The sequence below is a fragment of the Psilocybe cubensis genome, chromosome 12 (assembly GCF_017499595.1).
Source record: "Psilocybe cubensis strain MGC-MH-2018 chromosome 12, whole genome shotgun sequence".
Classification (NCBI taxonomy): Eukaryota; Fungi; Basidiomycota; class Agaricomycetes; order Agaricales; family Agrocybaceae; genus Psilocybe; species Psilocybe cubensis.
Genome location: NC_063010.1, coordinates 2208713 through 2236137, shown reverse-complemented (window position 1 = coordinate 2236137; position 27425 = coordinate 2208713). Strand labels below are relative to the sequence as shown.

At 45.7% G+C, this 27425-nt stretch overlaps 11 protein-coding genes across 11 annotated transcripts; 4 read left to right on the top strand and 7 right to left on the bottom strand.

The window, feature by feature from the left end:
* Nucleotides 1–1008: 1008 nt before the first annotated feature.
* Nucleotides 1009–3517, bottom strand: JR316_0012657 (Spindle assembly checkpoint component mad1; the record flags this gene model as incomplete). Its single annotated transcript, XM_047898278.1, has 7 exons — nt 1009–1338; nt 1424–1806; nt 1866–2097; nt 2164–2455; nt 2513–3051; nt 3113–3357; nt 3409–3517. 7 exons carry the CDS (start codon nt 3515–3517, stop codon nt 1009–1011), a joined length of 2130 nt encoding a protein of 709 aa, XP_047743167.1.
* A 149-nt stretch (nt 3518–3666) lies between these two features.
* JR316_0012656 (uncharacterized protein) lies at nt 3667–5938 on the top strand (the record flags this gene model as incomplete). The annotated part of the gene is made up of 7 exons (XM_047898277.1): nt 3667–3787; nt 3839–3886; nt 3934–4090; nt 4147–4182; nt 4336–4498; nt 4547–4580; nt 4635–5938. 7 exons carry the CDS (start codon nt 3667–3669, stop codon nt 5936–5938), a joined length of 1863 nt encoding a protein of 620 aa, XP_047743166.1.
* A 365-nt stretch (nt 5939–6303) lies between these two features.
* On the bottom strand, nt 6304–7876 carry JR316_0012655 (putative glycosidase C21B10.07; the record flags this gene model as incomplete). The annotated part of the gene is made up of 11 exons (XM_047898276.1): nt 6304–6377; nt 6444–6503; nt 6567–6657; nt 6709–6823; nt 6884–6997; nt 7052–7085; nt 7150–7219; nt 7280–7328; nt 7384–7416; nt 7485–7649; nt 7713–7876. The coding sequence occupies 11 exons, from the start codon at nt 7874–7876 to the stop codon at nt 6304–6306; spliced, it is 969 nt and encodes a 322-aa protein (XP_047743165.1).
* Nucleotides 7877–8179: 303 nt separating this feature from the next.
* Nucleotides 8180–9285, bottom strand: JR316_0012654 (Protein N-terminal and lysine N-methyltransferase EFM7; the record flags this gene model as incomplete). Its single annotated transcript, XM_047898275.1, has 7 exons — nt 8180–8263; nt 8331–8507; nt 8565–8669; nt 8715–8816; nt 8870–9002; nt 9056–9192; nt 9244–9285. The coding sequence occupies 7 exons, from the start codon at nt 9283–9285 to the stop codon at nt 8180–8182; spliced, it is 780 nt and encodes a 259-aa protein (XP_047743164.1).
* Nucleotides 9286–9739: 454 nt separating this feature from the next.
* JR316_0012653 (putative GPI-anchored cupredoxin) lies at nt 9740–11158 on the bottom strand (the record flags this gene model as incomplete). The annotated part of the gene is made up of 6 exons (XM_047898274.1): nt 9740–10033; nt 10095–10152; nt 10213–10423; nt 10487–10821; nt 10875–10952; nt 11010–11158. 6 exons carry the CDS (start codon nt 11156–11158, stop codon nt 9740–9742), a joined length of 1125 nt encoding a protein of 374 aa, XP_047743163.1.
* Nucleotides 11159–12933: 1775 nt separating this feature from the next.
* JR316_0012652 (uncharacterized protein) lies at nt 12934–14406 on the top strand (the record flags this gene model as incomplete). Its single annotated transcript, XM_047898273.1, has 7 exons — nt 12934–13262; nt 13318–13427; nt 13489–13639; nt 13692–13852; nt 13895–13978; nt 14029–14152; nt 14208–14406. The coding sequence occupies 7 exons, from the start codon at nt 12934–12936 to the stop codon at nt 14404–14406; spliced, it is 1158 nt and encodes a 385-aa protein (XP_047743162.1).
* Nucleotides 14407–15287: 881 nt separating this feature from the next.
* On the top strand, nt 15288–15764 carry JR316_0012651 (uncharacterized protein; the record flags this gene model as incomplete). Its single annotated transcript, XM_047898272.1, has 2 exons — nt 15288–15558; nt 15619–15764. 2 exons carry the CDS (start codon nt 15288–15290, stop codon nt 15762–15764), a joined length of 417 nt encoding a protein of 138 aa, XP_047743161.1.
* A 540-nt stretch (nt 15765–16304) lies between these two features.
* On the bottom strand, nt 16305–17334 carry JR316_0012650 (uncharacterized protein; the record flags this gene model as incomplete). The annotated part of the gene is made up of 2 exons (XM_047898271.1): nt 16305–16581; nt 16634–17334. 2 exons carry the CDS (start codon nt 17332–17334, stop codon nt 16305–16307), a joined length of 978 nt encoding a protein of 325 aa, XP_047743160.1.
* A 1857-nt stretch (nt 17335–19191) lies between these two features.
* JR316_0012649 (Isonitrile hydratase) lies at nt 19192–19887 on the bottom strand (the record flags this gene model as incomplete). Its single annotated transcript, XM_047898270.1, has 1 exon — nt 19192–19887. One exon carries the CDS (start codon nt 19885–19887, stop codon nt 19192–19194), a length of 696 nt encoding a protein of 231 aa, XP_047743159.1.
* Nucleotides 19888–22255: 2368 nt separating this feature from the next.
* On the top strand, nt 22256–22615 carry JR316_0012648 (uncharacterized protein; the record flags this gene model as incomplete). Its single annotated transcript, XM_047898269.1, has 3 exons — nt 22256–22366; nt 22418–22527; nt 22585–22615. 3 exons carry the CDS (start codon nt 22256–22258, stop codon nt 22613–22615), a joined length of 252 nt encoding a protein of 83 aa, XP_047743158.1.
* A 2571-nt stretch (nt 22616–25186) lies between these two features.
* JR316_0012647 (Delta(12) fatty acid desaturase) lies at nt 25187–26826 on the bottom strand (the record flags this gene model as incomplete). The annotated part of the gene is made up of 8 exons (XM_047898268.1): nt 25187–25336; nt 25392–25459; nt 25516–25549; nt 25603–25773; nt 25828–25983; nt 26032–26307; nt 26367–26699; nt 26758–26826. 8 exons carry the CDS (start codon nt 26824–26826, stop codon nt 25187–25189), a joined length of 1257 nt encoding a protein of 418 aa, XP_047743157.1.
* Nucleotides 26827–27425: the final 599 nt, after the last annotated feature.

Here is a 27425-nt window from a genome sequence, read left to right as displayed (position 1 = left end):
ATTTACTACCAATTCAATTTTAGTCGAGCCTACCTAAACGCTCAATGTGCTTGAACGTGGCAGCGGCGGTAAGGGACCTGGCAATCCGGGGAAGGAAACAAGCTGAAAGCCTGCCCCTATTTGGGGGACCTTTCCTTTGCTTCTATTGTCGTCGCGTTAACCTCCTCGGAAGGGATCAGGTCTATTCCCGAAAGTGTTAATCACCGATCAATGTATGGTATACTTTTGTTCATCATGAGCAATAGGAATGACATTCTGTGGTAATCGACTCACACATGTTTTCCAAAATTAATGCCTATGTCGTTGAACATTCTTATACTATCCCCCTAAGTTTGATAACTATTGAGTGATGGAGAATATGACTTGCAACATGTTCAGGTCTTATTGGCTCGCACGCCATAACAATCATATGGAGTTGCCCTGATGCTTTGGGTGGTAACCGTAGTGGACTGCGGCTGATGAACGGTCAAAGGGAGCAAAAAGAAGTTGAGATTCTATCACAGAAATACCTTGGAAGATCAACTTGGTTCAATGATGAGACATGGTCATGAATTGAACACACACCTTGATGAAGAGCAGGAATGGACATTCGCAGTAGGGCCGTGTGACAGACAAGCGGGGCCAACCCAATCCAAGGGCCATAGGCCAATCTCAAGCGAACACAATTACAATGCACCCGAGCCGTGCCAGGCCGTGCAGTTCACAATATTTTCATAAGCTAATCTCGGTGAATCAACCGGTAACTAAAAGAGAAGAGACTTGAGGGAATGCAAACAAGTGTAGGTGGATGTATCAAACGACTCACCATGTAGAAAGATACCAGATTTGCGGATTAGGACAACACCACTGAGCAAAGATAAAAAAGATGGTCATACAGAAACAATACTTGATAAAAAAGCAAAAAGCAAAACGAAATAGAAATAGAAAGGGGTACATTGGTATGATTCGTACCAATCCAACCAATCCATCTGACCCGCCTCCGAGCACACGCTCAATTGAACCATGCGCTCAAACATCAATTCTACCTTCCCTCTTCGCATTATCATAACACTCCAGTGTTACACTCGCAAGAAATCCCGGTATACACTGCTCTTTTTCTATCCAGTACTCCATTAGATTGGGTAGATCCTGAGGCCCCCCTTCCCCCTGTGCAACAAGCTGCATTGACGCTGACCCTGCACTGGATGACCCTTGTCCTCGGGAAGGCTGGAAGACAAAGGATGCACAGAGGTCGTACACCGACGTCACCCTGACTTGGCCATTCGGGTAGAAAGCGAGCTTGAGTCCGAGGATAGATGCTATTGCTTCACGGAACTCGGCGCTCTTGGACGTGAATACCTGAAAAAAAACAACAGCGGATGATGATAGTAGTGCGTGAGTGTATAAGTCTATGATATTAATTATTAGGCAAAGTGACCCATACCTGCTGTAACCTTAATAGCCTCTTCTCCTTCTGCTTTACCATTTCCTCCAGATCCACCTTCTCCTTATTAACCGCCTCCCAGCTCTCTCTGGGGACAAGATCCTCACCCGCACCCTCACCCTCATTCGTCATTCGTACCCCGCCCTCCTCCAACTCTTTAAGTCGCTTTATCAAGGCTTCGTTCTCGCTCTTCAGCCGATCCATCGCCGCCTGACGCAGATCGAACCATTGCTGCTCCGGGTTATCTTTCATCGACAAAATTCGAGTGTTCGGTGGGACGTGACGACCGCCGGCAATTTCTCCACGCAGCTCGAAGAGCGTTTGTTCGAGCTCTTCGATCTTGTCTAGGTTTTCTTTCTCGGAGGTTGTAGCGGCGTCGAGACCTGGGTTTAATGAAGATTACTTTCCGAGATACAGTCAGCTATTCGGAGGAAATAAGCACCTTTCTGCAGCTCAGCCTTTTCGAGGCGTTCTTTTTCCAGTTCGGCATGCAGCTCCTCGGCCTGGGCGGGGTTGAGCAATGAAGGTTTACCATCGAGATTCTCCAAGTTATCACTCAGTTGGTCATTTAATGCTTTGTATTCTTGCAATAAGCCCTGGAGCTGCTGAATGTGCTGGTCTTTGGCTTCATCCCGTTCAACGCCCTCCATGTGGTCTTCAGCATTGAAACTTGCCTAAAATTTCAAAACATTGACGTTATGAATTCTACGTCAAACGAAACAAGTAACCAACTGACATACCACAAGAGCTTGTAGGAACGTCACTTCTCGTTCTGCGAGCTGTGTGCGTGCGTCCCTCCTGGCGATTTTGTCTTTGAGGATACGTTGGTTCTGCTCGAGGGTGCTGATGTTCTGGGTAGATTGGGCTTCACGTCGTTCATAATCAGCTAGTTCAGCCTCTCTTTGGCGAAGAAGCGCGACTGTAGAGCCGTGTTCTTCCAGAAGACGTGCATGGGCAAGACGGAGGTCGGAGAGGGCTTTTGTAACAGCGATCGGCGTGCTTGAAAGCTGAGCATTTTGAGAGTTCTCTGCCCTATAACATGGCAGATGCATGAGAGAAATACACAGAGAAATACAAAAAGAAACCTACCATGCTTCACGTTCTTTTCGCCCTGCTTCCACTTCAGCCTCTAATTTGATCGCCTTCGTCCTAAATTCATCGAGCATCTGGAGTTTGCGTTCCAACCCGCGCTTTTCTTCCCTTAGTACCTCCACACTCGTTTGCCGCTCGCGCAGAACTTTGAGCTCAGCCGTCATCTTTGCATTGGAAGATTCCAGGCTACGAAGATAACTCGCTTGGCGATGCAACTCATCTCGCACAATGCTCATGCTCTCTTCCTCCAATTCACGCTTTTCGGATGATTCCTTTGCGGTGCTGAGTTCGTCATAGGCAGCTTGGAGTTGTGTTAGGGATTCCGAACGTTCCTCGGCTAGAGTTTTCGCTTGTTCGTATTGTTGTTCAAGAAGGGCATTCCGATGCGTTAATGTCATAATTTCTGTCTTCTGTGAAGACACAGTTTGATTTGTATTCCGTACGAGGGCTTGATGTGTATCTTGTAAGTCTGCAAGCTCTTCTCGTAACGTAGACACCGTTATTCGTAAGGAACGATTCTCAGCATCAGATGCTTTCTAAACAATAGTTATCATTCAGCTAAATGATTCGGTGCCTACAAAAAACGCGATTCCATACCTTCGCCTTTTCATAGGATTCACGTTCAGCCTCTTTTTCCTCGCGCTCCTCCTTTTCACGGTTAGCCAGCCACTCTCTGTCGCTTTTGAGAGTGGCAATGAGCAACTCTGACTCGCGTAGCTTCGTTTCGAGTTCCATCTTGGACGTCTGGGCTGCCAGCAATTGTCTCTCGAGGCTGGCATGGGATATAGAAGATGTGAAGACCTGCGCTCGCTGCTGTCGTTTAGCTGTCGATGTCTGGGGGTCTTTGAAAGAACAATGAGCCTCCACAGTCATGCACATGCCGAAAGACCTACCTCTCTCCAGCTCGGCAGCGAAAGAGTCGCGCTTCATCGTACTCGACCGCAACCCAGGACCAGGGAGACGAGACTTGTTTAACGGCGTCTTGAACTGGTCATTGTCCATAGTGTAAGGAAGAAGATAGGTGTACCAAGAGGTCAAGGAACAACGATTCAATGTGAACAATGAATGGGTCGCCAGTCGGGTGTCATGTTTTAGGGTTAAGGTCATGCAAAATCCGAACAAATTCAACAACATTCCTCTTCAATACCACCATGTCCGACGACGAGTATTCTGACCTCACAGACTTCGACAGTGACGAAAACGATGATTATAAGATCACACACGCGCTCTCGGTTCCGCGGCCTGCGACGTACACCACCCAGGCCTTGTTTGGTGCGTGGCACCACGTTTCGTTGAAAACGCGTCGTGTTTAACTTTCCGCAGATCAAATACACAACAACGACATCAATTTGGAGCCAGAGTATCAGCGAGGTAGGCAAGCTTGAGTAGAGTCGGTACAAGCTGATAATCCGTTGCAGATGTTGTGTGGTCCGAAGCAAAACAAATCGGGCTCATAGACTCCATATACCGCAATTTCTACGTCCCACCTGTCATTTTCACGGTGCAAATGAACGACGAAGGAGCGGAGACGAGGACATGTATCGATGGAAAGCAGAGGTTGACATCTATTCACAAGTGCGATATTCTTTCGTGCAGGATCAACAATACACTGACATGCCTGTTCTTACAAGATTCATGGATGGCCTGGTAAGACCACCTTCGCTTGTGTGTGCCTTGAGTTAATTGTGGCCATTCCAGATTCCCCGTATGTGTTTTTAGAGACCTTGACAGCGCATTGCTGAATCCTCTGCCGTGTAAACAGATAGAGATCAGTACGTACGCGCCTATCTTTGACATGACCGCGTGCTTACCCAACATAGATTCACAGGAAAGCGATACTGGTACAAAGACACACATACAACGTCCGGCGCAAGAAAAAAGCAGCTACTTCACCCTCGTCTTCGAAAGCTGTTCGCGAACAAGCAAATCGTCTGCATGGAGTATCAAAATCTGTCAGAAGAAGCCGAACGTGAAATATTCCAGGTAGATTCTATTCCGTCTCCTTGATCTTCTCTTTCTAAATGTCTACAGAGAGTACAACTTGGGATGGCACTGACACCTGCCGGTACGTAGCATCGCTCTAGCCTGACTCATGACCGATCTCACTGTTCACCAACAGAGAAACTTCAAGTGGTCAAAACCTATCGGTCAGACTTCGTTCGCGAGCTTCAAAATATATACATGAAAGAGGAAGGGACGCTCTCCAATGGTGCATTGCAATGGGATACTTCGCGTGGGGGCGACTACCGCGGGCTTGCACAAGCGCTGTACTGCATGGACAAGCTCGAGAGCGGGTTCAAGAACGTGGGCATGCCACAATTAGAAAAATGGCTCTCGAACGACCAGCGACTCGAACACTCGTTTGTTCACCAGGTTCGGGACACATTCCGTGTCTTTTCCGCCCTTGCCGAGGACGAAACCCACCAAAAGGTGTTTAGGGAACCCGTGAAGACCTCACCTGTTGAATTTGTCATGTTTGCAGTATTCATCTACATGCACAAGGACAAGGCGACGATGACACAACTAGCTTCGGGGATTTCGAAGATGCGTCTCAATGTCCGCAAAGAGCACGTTGATATTCGTACAAACAGCAAGGTTATGAAAACCATGAGCGACTTTATTATGAAGTGGAAGCCTACAACGATTCCAGGCGACACAGGGTCCATTGTAGGAAAGCCTTACAAATCCGGAGGCAAGAGGAAGCGGGGAAAGGACAAAGACGGGGATGATTATATGGACAGCGACGAAGATGACGACGAGGATATATACCATGAAGAACAGGCGAGGAAAGCTGCTCGCAAGTCTACCAACGCCGAGGCTTCCTCTTCTACTTCGTCATCTTCTGCTGCACCATTATCGAAGCAGAAAGCTACCAAGTCGGCGGGCAAAATCAAGATCAAGATCGAGCCGAAGAGTACATCCATTATCTCGCCACCTCCACCCACAGATCGCCTCGCTGCTCTACGTCGTGCGAGAGAAACCCTCACGCAGCAGCAGGCGCAACACGCCACCGCGTCGCAGCAGTCTCCATCTACATCATCTTCTCAAACAGCGGCAACACAAAGTACCGAAACCTCTGTCCCGCAAATGCTTCCCTCTCCTGGACAGCCCTTCTCCTTCCCTTCTTCCACTCCCACCAATCCACCGCCCCCTCCGTCATCGGGAAGGCTTCCTCTTCCTGGTGCCAACGCTCGTCTGCCCGCCGCCCCACCGGCGACAAGTGCCTCGATAGATTCAACGCTGATGGCGAGTATGATGCAGCATCGAATCGGTCCTCCATCGTCGTCGTCGCGTGCTGCTGCAAGCAACTTACTGCCCTCAACCTCAAGCGCCGCGACTGACAAACGAAATGATCATGATAGAGACAAGGCTCCGCATGAAAGAAGAGATAGTGGTCAATTTGACTCTCGGCGCGGACGCTGAGACATTGGATGTTTATTGTGGCAATCACCTTCGACGCACTTGTTTTATAATTCTGAAAAGTGGCGATGGTCTCGTCTTTTATCTCTTCTCGTGGAGTAATTTGACTGCAATGTTGTTCTTTCGTGCATACGTACATTGCACCCTCGAGGATTCTTTATCTCAAATACTATTTTTAAAGAAATCTTGGAAACCCCTGATTTTTTTTGCATGTTGAGTCACCTATGACTTGCTTTTCATCATGCCACTCTCAAACTTCGTAAAATAAGTTCATACTGCCGAATACTATCTCTGTGCACCCCTCGATCTAAACCGATCATCGACCAAAGAAACGACAGAAAAGAAGCTGCACGTAGATGTAGTTTCCTTCAGATATACACGCGCACGGCAGCAAAATCGAAGTAAGCTTCAATGAAAGCAGCTGGGTTGTTGTTTACAAAATCTAAATCACACCACAGCCGTGCCAATGTCATCAACGGATGTGTTTATTATGATGATGTATACGTACCGGCACATGTAGAAGGACACCCAGCTTGCTCGTACGCAGGACCCCCTGCCCAGTCTCCACCTGGTGCAAAAAGTTAAATGGCCTGATCAACAACAGAACGGCAGATTATCGAAATTTGCATACAAAGCGTAAGGTTGATGATAATGTTATGTTCCTCAAAGTACTTGCTCATAGGGTTACAATCGTCGTTAGGGAAGTAGGCCACTGGTGGACCCTGGTCATATGTCAATCACAATGAAATTACCAAGAAAGACAAATTGGATACCCATGTCGTCGAGTCTACTTCTAGGAAGCCGTGTTTGATCTCGAAAGGCACGGAAGGGTCATGCCTCGTCCAGAACCAAACACTAATGTGCTCTTCTGTGCGTTCCAGCACGTACCTTAGGACGCCTTGTTAGCATCGCGATTCCTGAAACGGCAGCATGACATATTTGATTCACCATCCGCCGCCCATGACGTTGAATTGGGGTCCATAATCCGGCAAGGCAGGGTCGGTGACCTTGCATCCTTCGTTGGCGTTCACGAGGCTATTGCAGTCAAGCTGTCCGCTCACTCTGTTTCCAGACAATTTTTATTTGCAACGAATGGAGTAGATCGGTAAGACGAACCCTTTCTGGCGTCGTTTTGCAGGCATAGTACATCCTTTGCGCACAATAACCAGCTACTGCATCCTGAGCCATATAGCATTGAGGATAAGAGGACACACCTTCTGTTGTATGAAGACTGATTGAGTTCGGTGGCTGGTCGTTAACACCTTCAACGATATCCACTAATCCCTGGTTTGAATTGAAGTGTTCAAGCAAAGACAATTGTGGAAACGGATATCATCGCCTTACACCCTTTGGTTTATCTGATTCTTTGACTTCTTTTACTCCAGGCCATGTTCTGGGAGTCAATATTCAAAGTCAGGAAAACGCTGCGGATCTATGAAACATAGTACCCGCAGCCTTGGGGCATATGCCGCAGGTCAAAACTACATCCATAGAACTTCGCTCAGACACGGTCCACATAGTATTTAAATAACGAAAACAAAAGCCTCACATTGCCACATGTGTTGTATAGGTGTTCTTGCTTCTGATCCTCACAGAGTTCCTTCCAGGTCCGTCAATGCCCAGAACACTAGTGTAATCAGTTCTGAGGATGAAGGAATCCGAGCTGGCATAGGTCAGATTTTGGGCAACCGAGGTGGCCTGGTCGACATAGTTTCTTTTTAAGCCCAAGTAGGCATCAGCAGTTGAAGTATACACCCCAACAGCATAGATCACTCACACTCTTCCGTGATTTGGATCGGGTACCGCCTCCCAGTCGAAATGTGAATAAAAGGCATCTCCTATGATATTTTCAGACAGAATATACGTCGCTCCAAAGGTTTGTGGAAATGCTGGAAATACTACTAGCAAGTTCACAGCAACACTAATCCAACGTAGCCACATTGTGGTACCAGGTAGAGCGGGGGCGAAGAAGTGGGAACCATGCGAGCAAAGGTGGGCATTTTAAGAAGCTCGAAGATTTACGTATCGTGTGATGCAAAAGACCGCTAAACCATGTAAAGAAGACGAGAAGCACGCGTGATATGAAAGGCTGATTTTTCACAAAGCATGACGCGCATTAGGATGGATGTATACACTTGAAGTTTGAACAATTCCGTTTCACCGGGATGGCGAAGTACTTCGTTAGTGTAAAAAATATTTTTTTGAGCGACAGTGATATGAAGGGGAGTGATGTTGGATACACAATTAGGACGATAAAGGCTTGGTCAGCTTCCATCCATGAACAGTCGATCGGACAGATTCCTCTCCAGAATCCTCAGGGAACATTGGCTAAAGGATTCATAAATAAAACGTCAAAATGATGTAGATGGAGACTTGCAGGAAACATCCTTGTTACGGTCTCTTTACAAATCCACCCTCGTTCCTCCGCTTTGGTGAAAAATTCCATGTCTCGATGAGCGAGGTGAGGCCGGTGATGCGAATAAAATACGAGAACACAGGGCTCTGTTCCTTCATGGGAATTGGGTGTCAGAGGTTCAAGTACAAGCTCACAAGTATTGAGCAATGCATCATGCTGAAAAATAGTCGCGTTAGCGTATTGTAAGCCAGCGAAAAATGGGGCGTTACTCGCCTGAGAGTGGTTGAAGATCAAATCCGATAGTATTATAAGCTGGAATTTTCCAGGGGAAGGAAGAACGTCCAACAATGGTGTGACCGATCGTCCCCATATGTAGCCCTATAATCTTCAGTCGGCATACCATAACGATGGGCGAATGCTTACTTGAACCTCTACGCGAGAGCGCTCCTCCGCTTCTACATTTTCCGCGACATTATATGAAATGTTGTCCACCAAGGAGGCGTCGGGATAATCCGTTATCACAACCTTATTCAATGTCAATAGAGCCTCATACCAGATGTTTAAGTTTCAATACTCACTTTGCGAGCACCATTCTTCGCAGCAACGATACTAGGTAGGGCACCACCTGCTCCCAGCTCCAGCACACATTTCCCGGAATATAGCTCGCGATGTTCATCCAAATGAGAAGCCAAAGCCAAAGCTGCGTTCCACCTTCAAATTTTCAGAACTGATGTTTCACTCAATTCACGAAGTTAAAAACATACAGATGATGCGCCCACAAAGGGTGCGACCCAACCAGTCTGATTTTGATTGAATCCCAACTACTGTCGGGTGATATCTTATCTTGATCGCGATTATATGTCGAGATTGTGGGTTCTGGTGTGGGTGGTCTGGGTGGTTCCTTCGCAGATTAGCCATTCAAGTGGTATTGAGATGTGCAAGGTATACTGACTGTGAACATTTCACCGAGATCTAGACTATCTTCCGTTGCCATTGTGAAATAAAGCTCGCGCAGAAGGAGAATGCTAGAGTGGTTAATTTGTCGAAATTCGAGTAGAATCAATGTGGCATTTTTGCCCAAAGAAACCAAACAACTTGCCGGAATGCCGAAATATTCCAATCAATCTCCGTTCAAACTTTCTCGGGAGCAAATTTGACCTGTGCCTTGAAGAACCGACGGAAGTGTTTCTCTCTGACGCAGCAGCTCTCTGTCACCAGTTGTTTATCAAATGAATACAAGGTTTGTCTGGTAACAGATAAAGATGTATATTACAAAAATGACACTAAAATTTTGGAACAGTAGGTTTTACATAAATAAGGCATCAAAAAGTTCATGCTGATATTTTAACGACGAGCAGGGCAAGTGTTCGAATCTAACTACGACTCCAAAACAATCATAAATATCGTTACAAAATACAAAGTTCTCAGATCCTCAGATAAGTACTCTTCTACAGAATAAAAGAAACAATGGCAAGGATTCCCATCCCCAGCGTTAAGGGAAGGCTCGCCTGAGATGAGATGAACCCGCGACTGTTAGGCCGGTCAGTTGAGGTACTGGAAGTGGACGCGGAAGTGGAGGTGGATGATCCGGTATCCGAAGAAGTAGCCGTTTGGTTTGACTGTTTTGCTAAGTTCAGGAAAGCTTCAAAGTTGTTCGGGCCTGATTCGACAGCATTGATTGAGAACACCATGCCGGCAGCACAGTGTCCGGTTTGGCCACAGTATCCCCAGATGGGCGCAGTCTGCGTTTGAATTTTTCGTAAGTTATCAGGTAAGAGATGAAGTGAAACCAAAGCTACGCACGTCGTTGATGGTGATTGTGAATGTAGGGAACTCAGTGGCGTCGGGAGCAACAGGTTTGCTAATGACATTGATTCTGGATCAGACTTTGAAACGGCGTTGAAGATCGGGCGCTACTTACAAGCCGGAGGCGAATCCTTGAACACCGGTGCTCTCTAACAGAGGGATGCATGGCTTGAGGAAGCTTGATTGAGTCACAGTGTGGTTCTTCGCATGGAACTCGAACGTGACAGTATCACCAATGCTCGCCGTAATATTGGACTCGGTATAAGTGAGGCCATTTTCACCCACTTGAATTCTGTGGTCAACTGGGTTGGCGGTCGGAGTAGGCGCTGCAAGAGAAATATTATTTAGAACCACATTTGGAGACCTCAAAATGACACAACTGCACGTACGAGGAGTACCGTCATAGCTAGTGTAAGTTGTGGTGTAGACCGAGTTGTTGAAAGTGACAGTTGCTGTCGCAGTTTGCCATACAGGAGGAGGAGGGGTTGTGAAGGTGGAGGCTGGAGCAGAACCAGTCGATGAGGAAGCCGTTCCATTTTGGGCAATTGCAAGCGCTTTGAAGGCGCTAAATGACCTCGGGCTGGGATCTGCCGGGGGATTGATGGCAAAGACCATACCCTGGCCGCAATGCCCGACCTGTCTGCAGTAGAACCACAAAGGGGTATTACCCTCCGGAACGTTGAAGACCTTTGTTTGAGGGGGACCTCCGGCTGTGACATTTACACTGCATACATTATTTGAGCTTCATACGTTAGAACGGGTGATGAAAAGTCATACAATCCGGTATCAAACTGCTGCGACGAGACACAAGGGGTGTCAAAGGATGACTGTGTAACAGTATGAGCTTTTGGATTGCTAAATTCATTGTATCAGCAACTGTAAAAAATATGGCGAAATAACACAAAAGCTTACAATGTGAAAGTTACTGTGTCTCCAGGGTTGGCTGTAATCCATTCAGGATTATAGACCAAATTGCCTTCTGGGGCGACTTGTACATCCCAGTTAGCACCTAATGCAAGCGGAAGAGCCGAAAATGCGAGTGCAAGTCCTTTGGAAATCATTATGCTCTGTCTCTCTGGAGCGTTGGAATTAATTAAATGAGGAAGTGGAGAGAAAAGAAGATGTGAAAGCACTGAGGATGTCAATGCATACTCTTAACCTATTTTATAGGCTAGACAGCGGCGGTACCGCCCATTGCATTAATACCGCAGGTCCAAGAGGCGCTGAATTGTGTATGATGATCGGGGACCGCGGGCAGCGTACATAATATATGTGTAAACACCTACAAAGAGGCACACATCAATTTGATGTTAGGACCAGGCAGTGGTGGAGTCTGCCGGCATGCCCATACACCCGAACATTCTATTTCCTCAAAATACGCGCTGCAGATACACAGGTCTGAGACGAGTCGATCATGGAAAGCCGAAGCATCTCATTCGATGTAATTGGTATACAGCCTCTTTACCTCAATCAAATCAGTGTGGTTGATCATATCATACGCAAAATGTCTTGGTGTCTAGCCTCTGCATCCTCTGCAGCGCCCCTTTGAGGGGTGTGGGCTGGCGCGTTGCCATACCAACACTTATCGTACATTAAAGTATTACACAATGTTCACGATAATTTTCCATTTAGCATCTATCCTGAGTCGTCGACAGTCATTGTCCGATCATAAGAAACTCAACAGTAGAAAGGCGTGTTTCATTACTCCTTCCTTTGCGCAACTCATATCTTCACCATTGTCTGCGCCTATCTGCTATTGACTGAAAAACATGCCCTTGGGCCCACTCGAGTTCCATTTTGAAGGCGGTGAGCCATTGCATAGCCCCGCTTAGGCATTGCTTAGACCAATGATGCCAATTCTATTAATAGCTCTCCAAATTGTCCGAGAGCGCCGCGGTAGACTGTGCCCTCTTAGAGAGCGACATGATAATGCCCGCCATAGCTCTGTAAATGGCTGTAGAATGAGTGATCTTTGACCTTCAGAAATAGCTTACTACTACTATACCCAATTTAATTTTTAGCAAGTATTTTTCCCTGACTGAATTTAGAGCGCCGGTTGATATACATATGAGACTTGTGTACAGGTGCCTGCGGGGTACATTGCTTACATTTTGATGCGAGTTGGATGTCATTATGTGAATCTTTACGTCCTGTGTGTATCGGTGCAGGTTTGGTGTGTAACATTGTATCCGCCGTCGGGCATGATGTCACTTCTGTCACGTGATAAACGCGTCCGCGTGAGATCGCCTCCTGACGAACTTAAAGCTCAACTTGCAATTCCGTAGGACTCCGTTTCTAGTTTTAGTATTGAGTCGGAATATTGTAACCTATAGGTCTATTCATACTCACAGCGTGGAAATCACCAATTTGGACTCGGAATAATTCTTTGCGTTGCGACCTATAGCTCCTGTACCGTTTAAACACATCCCGGACACATCAATGTTGAATCAAATTCGCTGAAAACCTTTCGCCGATATACTAAATAATTCAGTTATAAACACGAAAATGCGCATATAGCAGATATGCCTGTGTAGTATGATATACAGCGCGCAGAAATGAAACATTCGAATCCAAATTATAACCAGTCTTCTTCTGCTCATCCAATACTAAGGAAACACAAAGTCCTTCAGATTGATCTTTAAGTTTTACGAGCTCATAGAAAAGATCCCAAAAAAAGTTATCTTAATGAATTTATCTTGCCTTTATCTTATATGACTCATGGGCGTTTATCTCGTCCGACCGTCGGTAAGTTTTTGTCCGACATCACTCTAGCGTCTCGTATAAATGGCATGAAAACAAGCTTCCCGGTCTTGCTACCCTTCTACCTGCTTCAGACATGTTTATATACCTTGTTCTTCTTTCGCTCACGGCTACTATTTCTCTTGCCTCTGCACCACCGTCCGGCTCAGCTCAATGTCGACAAATAACTATCCCCGTATCGGTCACGGCGCTTACACAAAACATAGAGCTTACGGCGCCTAAAAACCAATCGGAGCTGACTGGCTTTATTACAAAGGTCACGAGTCTGTCTTCCAACGTAACTGCGGATGTTCTGCAAGGGCAAAGAAATTTAACAGCAAACTACAAGATTTGGAGTCTGCTCTGCCTTCCAGTAACTGTTTCATCTGAAAGGGCCATAACGACTGTTGAGTTTGCGGTTCATGGGTGAGTCCCCTATTATACTCTTTATATAGGCAAAGGGAATTCATCTTGGTGCCAGCATCAATTTTGATCATAGTTACTGGAACTTTGGAGGGAAAGGGTCCAAATATAACTATGTAGATGTTGCGAATCGAGCTGGTCATGCAGTCTTTCTCTATGATAGATTGGGTAAGTGAAGCTGTTTTGTTCTGAGTGTGTTATGAATTGAGACACAACAAAACTATGATAGGAGTTGGTCATTCGAGTAAACCCGATGGTATACAGCAAGTACAGACAGCCACCCAAGTCGAAATTGCCGCTCAATTGATCAAATACCTCAAGAGTGGAAAATCAGGCTACACGTTTACGAGGTTTATTGGATTAGGTCACTCATATGGAAGGTATGTTTTAAGCATACTATTTGCTCTAAAAATCTCATTATTGTGTATTTAGTCTTCAACTACTAGGTTTAGCCTCAAAATACGGGAATCTTTTGGATGCAATTATTCTCACCGGATTTTCCCCGTTTCAGGGAGGCATAAGCACCTCTTTGGCAGCATTCGGACTGACCATAGCTTCTGAACAAAATAAAGCGAGATTTGGTAGGCTTTCAGGTTAAACTAGGCCGTTGGGCAGTGTTGATATAATTTCGATAGGTTCATTACCTAGCTCTTATCTCACAACACAGTCAATCTACAATGATCAATCTGCGTTTTTCGCTTTCCCATTCTTCGATTTCAGTATGCACATGACACATTCCAACCTTCACGATTGTTGACTCGCATCTTAGATGTCCTCAAAATCGCCTCCTCGACCAAAGGAACAGCGACTTTGGGCGAGTTTCTCACCCTATCTGCCTCGGTGGCATCCAATTATACGAATCCTGTGTTTGTTGTCACTGGGGATAAAGACTTGTAAGCATACAAGTGGCTAGAGGTAATCATAAAACATATCTAACCTATTGATCAGCATTTTCTGCGGCGGAGACTGTTTCCAGAAATTCCCTGGAGCGTCGGTAAATCTTGTGGAAGCCTCCGGTGTCCTATTCCCGGCCGTACAGAAGTTTAACGTCTCAATCCCCGCCAATACTGGACATGCCATTAACGTTCACTTTTCTGCTCCAAATGTCTACAAGGAAATTCAAAACTGGATTGCCTCTAACGTATAAAGATAAAGACGAATATTGTGTATACTCTATGTTCCTGTCAGTCATTTACTATTTTGTAGTAGCGTCTGTTCTTGTTAACTCTTTTAGTACGTACTGGAACTAGATTACGTTAGAACATCGTCATTCATTTGCAAATGCATAGTAGTATTAGTATTACCTCCTTATATATGAAAGTGCCACGGGTTTTAATGGATACAAATCCATTTGGAAGAAATGAACAATCACCCCTCTCTACACCGTGAAGGCAGACATACCTCCGCGTTTTGCGCCATTATTGTGTAAGTATGTGTTTCAATTACAAGGCCACTAAACGATACAAATCATAGTAAGGCGCCGATGATTGTGGAGCCGACGGTATTTAGGATTGGCTCTAATTCATTAGGGCCGCCCGTGAATAACCGCAGTGTACGGGTCGCATCTCCATTAGATAGAGAATTGACCATCACTGAGTACATCTGTAGCCTCCAATATTGATGCAAGGCCTTCCAGAAGCACTGATCTTCCTTGTAATTTCACGCACTCTATATATGAGTTGGCCGCCTGATGACCCTTGCCTATTTTGAAATAGGCGCTCGTTCAAAACATAATTTCTCGTAGTATAACTGCAAACGAAGGGTTCGCATTATCCGGCTATAACACGAACTTGTCATGCATCTATATGGTGATGTAATGCGTATAATACGGGCTGGAATGGACTTGGATGTCGCAACAATATTTTATGCTTGTCAGAACGTTCCCCATAGAATGATTAGGTGGAAGATCATTCAGCATTATCCAGACGGCAGGCGCTATTTATATTGGAGCTGAAAGATATAAAATACAAGACTTTTGGACTGATTGTTCTCATAAATTCAGACACTGAGCCTACAGCTTCACTCACCATGTTCTCCCGTCTTTTTCTACTCGGATTTTTGTCCACAGCAGCCAATCTTATCTCAGTAAATGCCTACACCGGTAGAGGCAAGCATCTTCCTAGTTCTATGCAACTTCCATTATCAGTGGCTTACATACATTCTCGTGATTTAGCAACTTGGGACTCCCTTGGAACAACTCCTTGCCCAGTTCAATGCCCGACCACTGATTACCGCGTTGCTCTACCCGTCGACATGTTCCCCAATGGAGAGAACTGTTGCTCTACAGTACATGTCAGCTGTACGTATACATCCCCACAGAGACGTTTAGACACTCATGCATCCCGAACGGCATTTGTAGACCAAGGGACAAACATAGACGTGACATTTACCGATCTTTTCCTTGCCGGAGAGGGATCATTTAATATCAGCCTCAGTCACCAGGCATTTGCAGAGCTGGCGCCGCTGGAGCTTGGTCAAATTTCCCCTGTTGTGTGGAACATCTAGATGATATAGCTAGAGTGTCATTTCTAGTAAATCGTGGAGTGACGGTATAGCAAACCATTGTGTCAATAGATATCTGAATAGACCCACGTTAAAAACCCAAGCTAGATATCCCTTTGGCTGGTTACAACTCGTGCCAGATTAGCAACGTCTACATGGACATATCCTGCCTCCGACGAATAAATTGGAATCCAACGCTCCTGCTGTAATTTCTGCTGTAATTTTCTTACCAGTCGGATACCCGTCCCATTCGCAAATAACGATAAATCGGGTGAATTTTTTAATCAAAAGGTTAGTAGTCTCGATTGCAATTCGTTCTCAATCAGCAGACAGTCATCATATGCTATGGACCCCTATGTTATCGTAATCACGACATCGGAGCACTTTAGGCTTTAGCAATTTATAAAAAAATCAATATCGCTTGTTCTCAGCCAGAGCGCAATCCATGAATATTGATCTATTTCTACTTCGTCCTTGAGAGTTTTGTTCTATAGATTGCGACCTCTAGTCTAAAAGCCCCCAGTGGCGTCCGCCTCTAAAATGTCATGTTTCGATAGTCGTTGGAAGAAGTGATATGCACAGCCTGATTTGCCTTAGTGTGGCTATCCGGTCGTAATTTAATCCTCCGCAGCCTCCCTTTGGACACTTGGCCTGCCAACAAGCTAATGACTCCGGCCATTCAGCGGCCTCTCCTGAAGCAAGACCAAGAGTGTCTCCCAGTGGCCTCCGTTCTATCTCCAGAAACATTGCATGTTTAAACGCACGCCAAGCGTAGTTATCCAGCTCGGTTACCCCGCATCGGTTGCAATGATACGGAGAGCTGGTACGAAGTAAGTACAGGGGAAGAAAATAAATAGAACTCAGGGACTGACCTATTTCCGGCTGCAAATCTCTCAGGACTGTTTAGGAGCTCTCGGAACATATCTCGACGCTTTCGATGTAGGTCGAGCAAAGGAAGCAAGTCCTTCGAGGTCATTTGATCGATGACGGAAGAGTGAATTTTGTCGTTCAGGTTGAGTGTCAGGGTATGTGTGGAGGCTAGTTTTGCCTCGGCGTCCCAGCCAAAGTGAGTAGCAAGCATATAACATTTAAGGGGGTGGCTTTGGAGAAACTGATGCGAGCTGAGCGCGTATCGCATCGTCGATATCGGACCTGGTGTGTCCCATTTTTCAGCGACGGTCAGAACACGCTCAATTTCTTCAATCGAGTTCCACCGTGGTAGGGGGAGCCCCGTGAGAAGCCTGAGAAGTCGTTCGAGAACAAAGTCTGACTCGTAGACGTCGAGAACAGATGGAAGGTTTATTTTTGACATGCTGGGTTCTTCGCAGTCGCTTGAATGCCGAGAATTGGGCTGAGGAAGAGTAAACATTGTCTCAAAAAGCCCTGATGTTGTACGGAGAGTATAGGAGTGAACACGATACAGCGTTCCTTGATAAGATCGAAGGACGGCGTCTGCATCTGGGTCGGAGAAGGCATTGTGATAGGTCGGGCAGACGGTATCGTCGGCTCGAATGTGTAGAACATTTAGAGACGAAGTGATCGTTCGAACGGTGGAGAGCGAAGGAGCGGTCATTGTCAGTCCTGGTCGTGTGCTGGCGGGAATAAAATGTGGGTAGGTGGATAGGTACTAGTAGATACCAGGGCGAAATTTATGGTGGGGCATGCTAATAGATCGTACAGTTCTGTTTTATCCTTTTCAGCAAATCTGCGCCTGTCTGCACGTGGGAGAGTATGTTTGTAGTACCCCAATACGGGGCATCTGCAGCTTCATCAAATGGAGGTCATTCGGCCGTTGATCTCTACAGCAGGACATTGAAGCCGCCATTGACTATGCGTGTGCGCTATGTGTGAGAGATTCCGATGATTATTTCGCTGTAGCAATGAGGAAGCGTTGCTGTTGAATTAATTGATGATGAGAAGAAGTGCTCGTCGGAGTGGTGTTGTCCAAAGAGCAAAATCCGTGATGCATTGCAACGTGCTCGTCCAAGAGGTGGAAGTTCAGGGTCGCCGGTGACACGTGCAAATCAACCTCGGCCAGACAAGCCCCACATCTTCAGATAGAAGTACGAATACACGTTTTGAGAGCTTGAAAATAAACATAACGTCGGATTCCAGGCTAGAAGTTGACTTTGGAATGATCCACCTTGAAATTCAACGTTTTACAAATTGGAAGTCAATCATAAAAATACGTCCGTTTTCGCCCGCACCATTTTGATGTTCGAGTTGGTGAGATACGTTGGAGCATAACGTGGGCAAAACGTGAGTATGAGAGCTCACCAACTGCGGCAACGTGAAGGGGCATGTTGCACATCGTGTACATTAACTGCTGATTTTTAGATTTGCACAAGATATCGTCCACATGAATGCTGAGAACAAGCAGGGAAACTTCGGACTTCAGTTGTGGTACGCCATCTGGTTATCTCCGTACTTCCCAAACGCGCCCTTAACTTTATTGGACGGAGAGTAGAGAAGGATGCACTACAATAACTTCAGCATCTTCGAAAGATACTGGCCACGATATAGTATGAGATGTTGAGGCACGTACATAAAACAACTTTACTCCTGAGTACTATCGTGCCTTTGCCAACTCTCACACTGAGCATCGCCGCCGAAGAGGGCCCAACGCCGAAATCAGACTTGACTCTGGAGAGATGGAGCCCTCAACGGTCTGAGCGATCTGGAACCGCAAGTGGGTGGAGACTCACAGCCCTCCCGGAAAAACCTGATCATGAGTGCGGCAGAAAGAGTGGGTTCTGAGGATAAAGTGTCGGAGCATGACTAACGTCGTCTGCAGATACATAAAGAGCTTGAAGTCTAAGAAATAGCTTACTAGCCAAGCCGTGATAGCAGAGGCATGTACTACCATCCTTAAAAGCTTGAGTAGAGTGCAAGGTGGCTAGAGGTCACGTATTGCAATATTTGCCAGGGACAAGGGACATGATGCTGGCAGCAAGATTGACGAAAGGAGACGGAGAACAGCTCATATCATGAAGCCATTTTAAGAGGATGAAATTTGAAAATATGTTTATATCTGGATCAGGCGGATATATTTTATAAGGATGGCGCAAGATCACAAAAGGCGTGCCTATATCGATTGTCTTTTCTAGAGAGCGAGATAGTGAACTTGAAAGAACATTTCACGTAACATATGTTTTCTTCCATTTAACAAACGGATTGCTACAGATCTGAAAGCTCGTTCTCAACGTCAAACTCTGAGAATTCGCCTTCAGGAGTCTGAGAAACTGAAGGAAAGGAAAGAACAACCATCGTGTTCCTTGGGAACATCAGTGTCCGGGAATTTCCGCACGTAATGATTGTACCAACCCACATCACGGCGTGAGTTTACAGACACGTATTGATCTAGCGAGTTGACGGTGGCGTACGTGCAGTGGGATGAGGGAAAATATTGACCACAGTTCTTGAAACGGCCCTACAATGAATACAGTTCTGCATACGGATCCCAAGTCGAGTCTTGATGTCTCTCATATTCCATGAAATTTGATAATAAAGTAGCCACCTCTTCTCCGTAGACTTCACCGATGTATGCGAAGATTAGATCGATGCCTGCACTGACGCCGGATGCTGTCCAAATGTTTCCGTCCACGACCCACCGAGCGTGTGGCACCCAATTGACCTGGGGTCTATAAGCAATAGTGCGCGCCCAGGCTGCTTTATTGGTCGTTGCCTTTCGCCCATCTAATACCCCAGCCTCCGCCACCAACCTGGATCCAGTACACACCGTCAACAAAAATTGAAGAGATGGGTATACATCCGCGATGTATTCTATGGCCCGTGCAACGACTTCAGGTATTCTATTGCCAACTCCTCCTGGCACAATCAGGACATCGAGTGCCGGAACAGTGTCGAAGGTATGCGTAGGGACGATAGATTGCGCAAAATTGGAAGTCGGATTACCAAGGGATCCTGGTGGCTTTGTCGAGACCGGATCCAGTGTTTCGGCAATTATAAAGAGTTGCAGAGGGTAACAAAGTGATAGCGCGTTCAACGCATCCAAAGGGCCGAAGACGTCGAGCGCTTGGAAACCACTGTGTACGATGATCCCATATTTCAATGGAACGGAATCTGCAGGGCGTGCGGAGGGAGGAAGTTGAATAATAGAAGACATGGAGTGGTTTTAAATTTTTCTTCAACGCCGCTTCTGAGTGCTGGGGAACAGTTAGGTCAAGCAGTGATCGATAGCCTCGATAAGATTACCAGACCAGGCTACACATGTGTGCGGAATGGGTTTCCGACCGGCATTCGGAACAATATTACAGCCGAAGTTGCTGTCCTAATCCGCAACCAATCCTCAACGCAACTTCAGAAGTCACCAAGAATCGTCAGACACAAGTCAAACACATCGAACAGATTTCCGTGGCGAAGCCAGGAGTCCATAGCACACGCAATATGCAAATAGAAGACGTATTCAGTCGTTGTAGACAGCGGAGAAATGTTGGACATCAACGACGTAACCAGAACAATTCCAGGCACAACACCAAATGACTGGAAAGGAATGTGCTGTGGGAGACTTAAACCTTTATCATGTTGGCAGCTGTTGTATCAATGTCCTTGCAGTCGATCTCAGCAAGAGTGCTAATTTGACGTGAGTATAAGGGCGATAGTCAGCAGATAATTTGAAGATGCTTGATGGCGGTTGATTAGATACATTTTTTCACTCACTGGTAACAATCGACAATAAGATGTTGGATAAACCTAGGCAGATAGATGGTAGAATATAGACAAATGGATCATGACAATCCGTGTTTTGGGGTTGTATGGTAGAATCTGCGAGGGCGTTAGAATAAACACAAGTTTCCACATCGGAGTATCGTAATGGTAGAGTCTGTGAGGAAGAAATCAACACGTGGAAACCTGAAATGAGGACTTTTCTTACCCTTACCTCTTACTAGGCGTAGGAATTTGACTATGAGCAGTCCGGGGAGGTCTTGCATGCAAAGCCGAAGGTGAGGGGTAGATATTACTCCAGAGTACATTGAGAATCTCTTTCGACGATCATGCGATAATCTTTCAACGAGGTGTATGACGTTGAAATACGCAGTCAACCTCGCAGAATTAGCAAAGGACGTGATAGGTCAATGTCGAACAGTAGCATCTACTCGGTGTAGCAGTGTGTTTTGTTACATCGTGTAGTCGGTCACCGGGGCATTGGAAGAGATGTCGCCAGTCCAAAGAGCAGTTTAGAGCAGTTAGACCGATTGCACCAGCGGAACTGGCAGGTTTCCGCTCTCGATAATAGTTTTTGCACAGCATCCAGCTTCTTTTTTAATCCAAACCAAACTTGTCAAGATAAACGACCATTGGAGGCCTGACCTGCGTCGACGGAAATTGTGGCATGTTGATGGAGATACTGTGTCAGTTCATGCGCTTGTCTGTCCGCGTAGGGTAGTATTTACCGTTCGTAATGTACATTATCCGCCGATGTAATCATTAGCTAAAATCACAGAAAATGACAACAGTTGAATGAAGGGTCGAAGTCGAAAGGAGGAAACGTCGTTCTCGGAATATCGGTGCGATGACTGATTACGTAACTTTCCGACGGTTACTCGTGACCAAGTACAGATTGGGAAAACGCAGTCCAAGGCGAGAGCAAAAGACAAATATAATTTCCTTAGTCTTGGGGCAGCCCTGAGTATTTCTTGAGATATTGGCCAGATCTATAAGATTAGAAAACACGTCAATGTCAAAGATATCTCGAAACGAAGGAGTTATCATCAGTCGGGTGGCTATCCCAACGCTTCTCAGTGTTTCTTGAGATTCTCGAACAATTCATGTCGCTAAATAGCATTGTCAAATGCTCAATAACTAGATTTAAAATAGAATATGGAGGTCTGAATGATGGTCAAAAGATTCCGCCCATCTACAAGAAATAATACTGATAAGCCACACTCGATTTCCCTGAATCACACCTTCTAGAATACTTGTCAAAATCAATTTTTTTATTGTCATCGTTTAGTGAGTGATGTCCTACGCTTGCGAAACTCTGTGAACATTTCCTCCAGTTACGATAACTACACCCACGTTTAGGTTCACGTGATGCCCCTTAGCGCTCAAGGTCCGGGCCGGCCTCGGCCACGCAAACAGCGCGTCTAGGTAGCTCCTGTTCTGGCTGGATGGTAATGGACACCAGCTGATTCGCCACGCCGCGCCTAGTCGTTCTTCAAAAAGCCTTAGTGTCAATAAAAACGTATTATGGAAGGCGGCGAACGACCGCGGCTCGCTGAGAACAACTGACTGACATCGTCGAGACCATAGGCTAGATGACTGTTGTTATCAAATTATCTGATGACTTTGTAGTCTCGTTCCAGGAAACAGTACGGATTGCATCTCTTGCATGAATTTTAGGAGTATCATACGAGCTAGTCTGTCTGAAACGATGTTCTGCGACAAGTATATAATGCGCTCCCGCCGCAAGCCAGTGATCATACAAACGTCGCATCCACCGCTCGCGCCAACCTTACCAACATCACCATACAATGTCGCCCTTCCAAACACGAGTTATCTCTAGAGCCGTTCGCTCGCACTCAATATTCAGGCAGTCCACACAAGGTCCTGCTTTTAGACGCTACGCGCATGGGCACGCCGAGGTATGTAACTTCGCTCCCCGTCGGAATAAGATGACTGACAGTTTTCCACAGCATCAGGAGATACCATTTTCAACAGAAAACAAAAAGGCTTTGGCCGCCAAATGTGTCGCGTACATGGGCACTGGCTTTATGATCCCCTTTATTGCGGTATATTATACCCTGTGAGTTTATTTTCTCTGAATTTTCCATCACCAACAAGCTTCTCACGCATTTTCCAGTACAAAGAACAAGGGCAAAGGCGACAATTGAGGTTGACGATACCAGTCTAATTATATATTCCTTTATACCCGAGAATTAAACACAATCCAAGGACTTGTATTATAGCTCCACTCGCTTACATTTGTATCTTATCAATTTCCACCCTTTTGGCCTGAGAAGAATTTTTTACTTTTTGTCACCGCTCAAGACTTCCTTCTCCATGAAAACTCACTCCGACATACTGGGTGGATGATAGTTGAGCATGAAGTTCAGTGGTACCGGCCGCAATGAATCGATAGACATCCGTATAGAATCTCTATCTTATCAATGGCCGTATGAGGCTCATTTTGGGGTATTCTAAGTCAGTTTGTGAGAACAGGCGCTGTCACGGATTGCTATCTGACTGTACCCCAGCTCACGTCGGTAACGCACGCATGTAGCTATCATTCTGGCCGCAAGTTTGTCTGAAATATGGTTACTATTCGATATGTCAAACTGTTGAAAACCCTACAGAACCCTCGTAACGTTTAAATTGATTGGCGATCTGTCAAATATCCTATCACATGCGAGTGACCGCTTCACGGTTACAAGTAAAAAGTTACTTAAAAGCCCGTCGTGTCTAAAAATAGAACACATATCTTGGCTCTTCCCACTAACGGTACATGATTTTTAACCGAAAAGTTAACAGAATTATTGCGTACGACCCTTAGAATATTAATAACAAAAATTTTATCGCCCCCGATGAACAGCGCTCGTTTTCTAGTATATTCCAAGTCTATTCCGACTTTTCCATGATTTTTATCTCTGTCGAACGTGCGAGCGACAATCATGAATTCCAGCGGGCGTCCGTGGAACTTCCAGCACCGATAGAGCCCATCAATGTCCACCGCAGACGTCTTCAAGAGGAATATAACCATCGTCATTATCAGAAGCAGCGCCTGGTGCGGACCCAAAACTTTGTAGACCAATTCGCATGTGGTCGTAGTAGTTATCTCATGTTTTGGTTCATCTGTCTATCTATCTTCGACGTTGACTTGAACGCAGGGTGATACAAATCTTCACCCCAGAGGCGCAGTTCCGAAATTCACTGAACAACTGAGCTTGTACAAATTTTCCCGTGCGTGGACGACCGTGTACCTCACAGAACACACCAACATGGCCCGTCCCAAGTCCACAGCGTCAGTATCAATCTGAATTCACCAAAAAGGGTATTCGGTCAATAAAATATAATAATAAAATGCGGTTTTCGGGGTCCCTCTTTCCTCACAATGGTATCCCAAAGCAGAATCCGCCACTCTTTATGGACATAAATCCTTTCTGGATCGACCGATACGCTCAGCAAGTATCTTTCCCCCTTCCCGCTCTCTAATTGACAGCCATTGCGCGTAACTATGTGGTGCGAGGGCTCGAAGCGTCCACCCGCAAGAAGACCGAATCTGCACGCCATATGTGGGAACTTTTCTGTCGATCCCTCATTATTATGCTATTGAGTTTACATACTTACTACTGGCTGCCGGATCTCAGAATTATTTTTCTCCTCGAACGTTGAGCAATGTTGAGTGCTATCGTCGTCGAGACACACAGTGACTAACTATGACCGCAATGCGTGCTCTTCGGTGCAATGATTGTTATAATACCATGTAAAAAAAATATAGCACGTACTTGGAATGAATGCGTGAGAGAAGTATTCAATGTCACGTTTGCAATGCAGGAAGTTATCAGCGATAAGTATCTCGCAGTCTCAAGTTTTTCGACGTCGAGGGTAACAATCGGACCAGCACATTTGGTTCTAAAAATAGATTGGTCTTTCACTTGCCACGGAAAACGTTCGGAAGAATTCCCCGTTGAGTTGAACGCTGAACAATGTGAAATTTGTCGTCTGATATGCATGAAGATTGGAATCAGTAAAAATTCTCATGTACTGTTAAACGATAGTATTGAACTTCATGAATTATCTGGACAGTGCAATCATTGTCATATGGTTTACACCTGAATATACCTTCTTCAATTGACTCTTGAGGTACCACACAGGAATAACTACTGATGTTGATGACCATACAATTGAATCCGAAAACATAGAGTTTAAAAATGTAAAAAGGGGTATGAGATGTTGAAAGAGAAATGATGTTGAAGACAGTCAAGTCGAAGGTAAAGATGAAACTCCCTTCTAACTCTGAAGGACATGTATCAGGCTATCAGCTATGCTGCCTTGAATTGTTCGTCGATATTTAAAGTGTGATTAAGTCGGAAACCAATTGACGGAAATACGATGGAGACTTGGCTATTGCTCTAACACCGGACCATTACTAGTATGGGAGTAGGCGTTATTGACCCTTGGCTAAAAACCTTGGACCTCCCCGAGTAGGGTCTAGAAACCTGAAATACACGGCGCCGAGTACATTGCCAAATTACATTTTTGTCGAAACTATCAAGGCAGAGAGAGAGTTTAACTTAGTCGAAAGTCGTTCAAAGAAGTGTATGTCAGGTGAAACTCTATCAAATTGTTAATTTTTGATGTACAACAAGCGTTATTTACGTAGAGACTAATTGAAGAAACCACTACATGCACCAATGATTATATTTTCGGCCAATTGCACAAATGCCTCTGCTGGGGTCTGTGCTCTAAAGATCTTTCTTGGTCGGGTTCTTCAACGCTTCGGGAGCAAGAACGCGAGCGACCTGTCCATGTTTATTCTTGTAGAATACGATGTCTCCGTCGTCTTCGATAAAGCAGCACTGGGTAAAAGTACGATAGAGTGCGCGGAAAGTGTTCTGGTGAAACGAGGGTTAGAAATTAACTTCGAAGGAAAGAGAAGCTCAGGCGTACGGTTGAGTCATAATTGTGATCGTCTTTGAGAACCTTCTTGATCGCCTCTGTTACGTATGGCTGATTATCTAAAACCAGGGCACTCATTTAAACGTTGCCGCAATATAGAATTTCGACAACTTACAGAATGGAATGGAAGAAAATAGATGGTGAGCGACCTGCACAATAAGTTAGTCAGGTGAAGTTGCGAAGATTCTAATCGTAGCCGTACGTGATCGTGAGACACGTTGTGGAGGAAGAAGCGGCCGGCCCATCCAAGGAGAGGGCGATCGACAGTAGAAACTGCCCCACGAAGGAAGGACCATTGCTTGTTTCGGTAGTGAGCAATAGTAGGGTCCGAGTGATGGAGATACGTCAACATGACGATCCAGTGATTGGCGAGCTGATCATGGTTTTTCAGTTATCTCTGCAGAGAATACGCGGGCAAGAGACGTACCAGATAAGGAACAAAGTACAACTTCAGGAAGTTGCCCAAGCCTACTTCTTTTGTCCATAGGTAAAGAATTGTCGACATGACCGATAGACCAATGTTCGAGGCAATGATTCCATTTCGTTCGTGGGGTTTGAAAAGTGGCGAAGACGGTTGGAAGTGCTATTGTATCTTGAGTAAATTAGACCCTGAAGTGAATTTCGCACTTACATTCGTGCCGGGTGGGTACATAGGAGATCCCATGACATTGGTTAACAGGTAGTATTGCCAGCCAAGAAGTTGCATAAAAATCATTCGACCAAGAGTGTAGATTGGGGTTTCCTCGAAGATCTCGTGATAATCCGACATGCGCGCAGTTGACTCTGGGGGAAGACCATAATCAGAGCGAGTGCGAGGAACAAAGTTCTCATCGCGTTCGATAGACATTGTGGCCTTGTGGTGAGCGTGATGAGTCGACCTCCAGGCATAATAGGGAACCAGAATGAACTAGAGATTAAATCAGCTCAAGAAATGGCTTTGGTTGTCACAGAGAATGAATGGCTCACCGTGTGCATGGTGTAACCGATGAAATGATTTATCCAAGAATAGGACGAGAGACTTCCATGTCCTGCCTCATGAGCCATACACCACCATCCTGCTAGAATGACGCCTTGCCAATGCCAGTAAAGTGCCCACAGAGACCATTTAACAGCGCTACCAGCCAGTGGTGGAACATTGTAGTTGGTGACAAGTGAACTCGCAAAGGAATCAATCATCCATCCAAGCTTGTACACGATAACTGCACAAGTAATGTCTCGAGCAACATAGCACAGAGCCTTGAAGGTGTTCTTTTCGTGGAGGTGCTTTGGAACGACTGAATGCACTTCGGCTAAAGTCACCTATAAAAAAGTTTGTTAACGCCAGGAGAGTCTATCATCGTCGGTTAGCTTAGCATACCTGAGTTGGCTTGAATGGAGTCTGAGTTCGCTTGATGTATTCCGGGCCGTCCTTGAAGATAGAGAACATGTTGGATGCGTACTCACACTTGCGACACAGTTGGGACTATGCAGCGAGAGGAGAAAATTGGGGTGAGTAAACTCGGCCGACCATCATTCATGTAACTATTTGAACCTCTAGGTTGATGCGCTGTGACAGGCTTGTATCTGATTAGGGAAAGGCAGTGGTGTGTACTGAGAAGTAGATCATGATGGATGTGTATTTCTGAATCTCATCTAGAAAGTCGAACACGCCGTTTACCCGACGACAGGGGATACGAGTTATGTCAGAAAAGGTAGGAGGGACCCCGGACAGTCTAAATTGGGAGCCGAGTAATATTTGTGTCACCCCATAAGGCCTTGGCCGTGTTCACAGTTGTCGATCACCTGCTGCTGTCCACCATCTATGTACTCCTCCACGACAACCAGGTGTTGATAACCCTGAGTAATTGCTCAAAAGTCTTTGGGTCCTTCAGAAGACATCTCGAATCCCTCTGCACGTCTGACATGCATCTTTCAAAGCCTGCGGCGCCTCGAGTCTTATCCATGATCGGAACCTTCAAACTTCCCGTGAATTTCCGTTACCGTTTCTCCAATTTCCAGCAAAACTTCTGCGTAGGATGACCCACC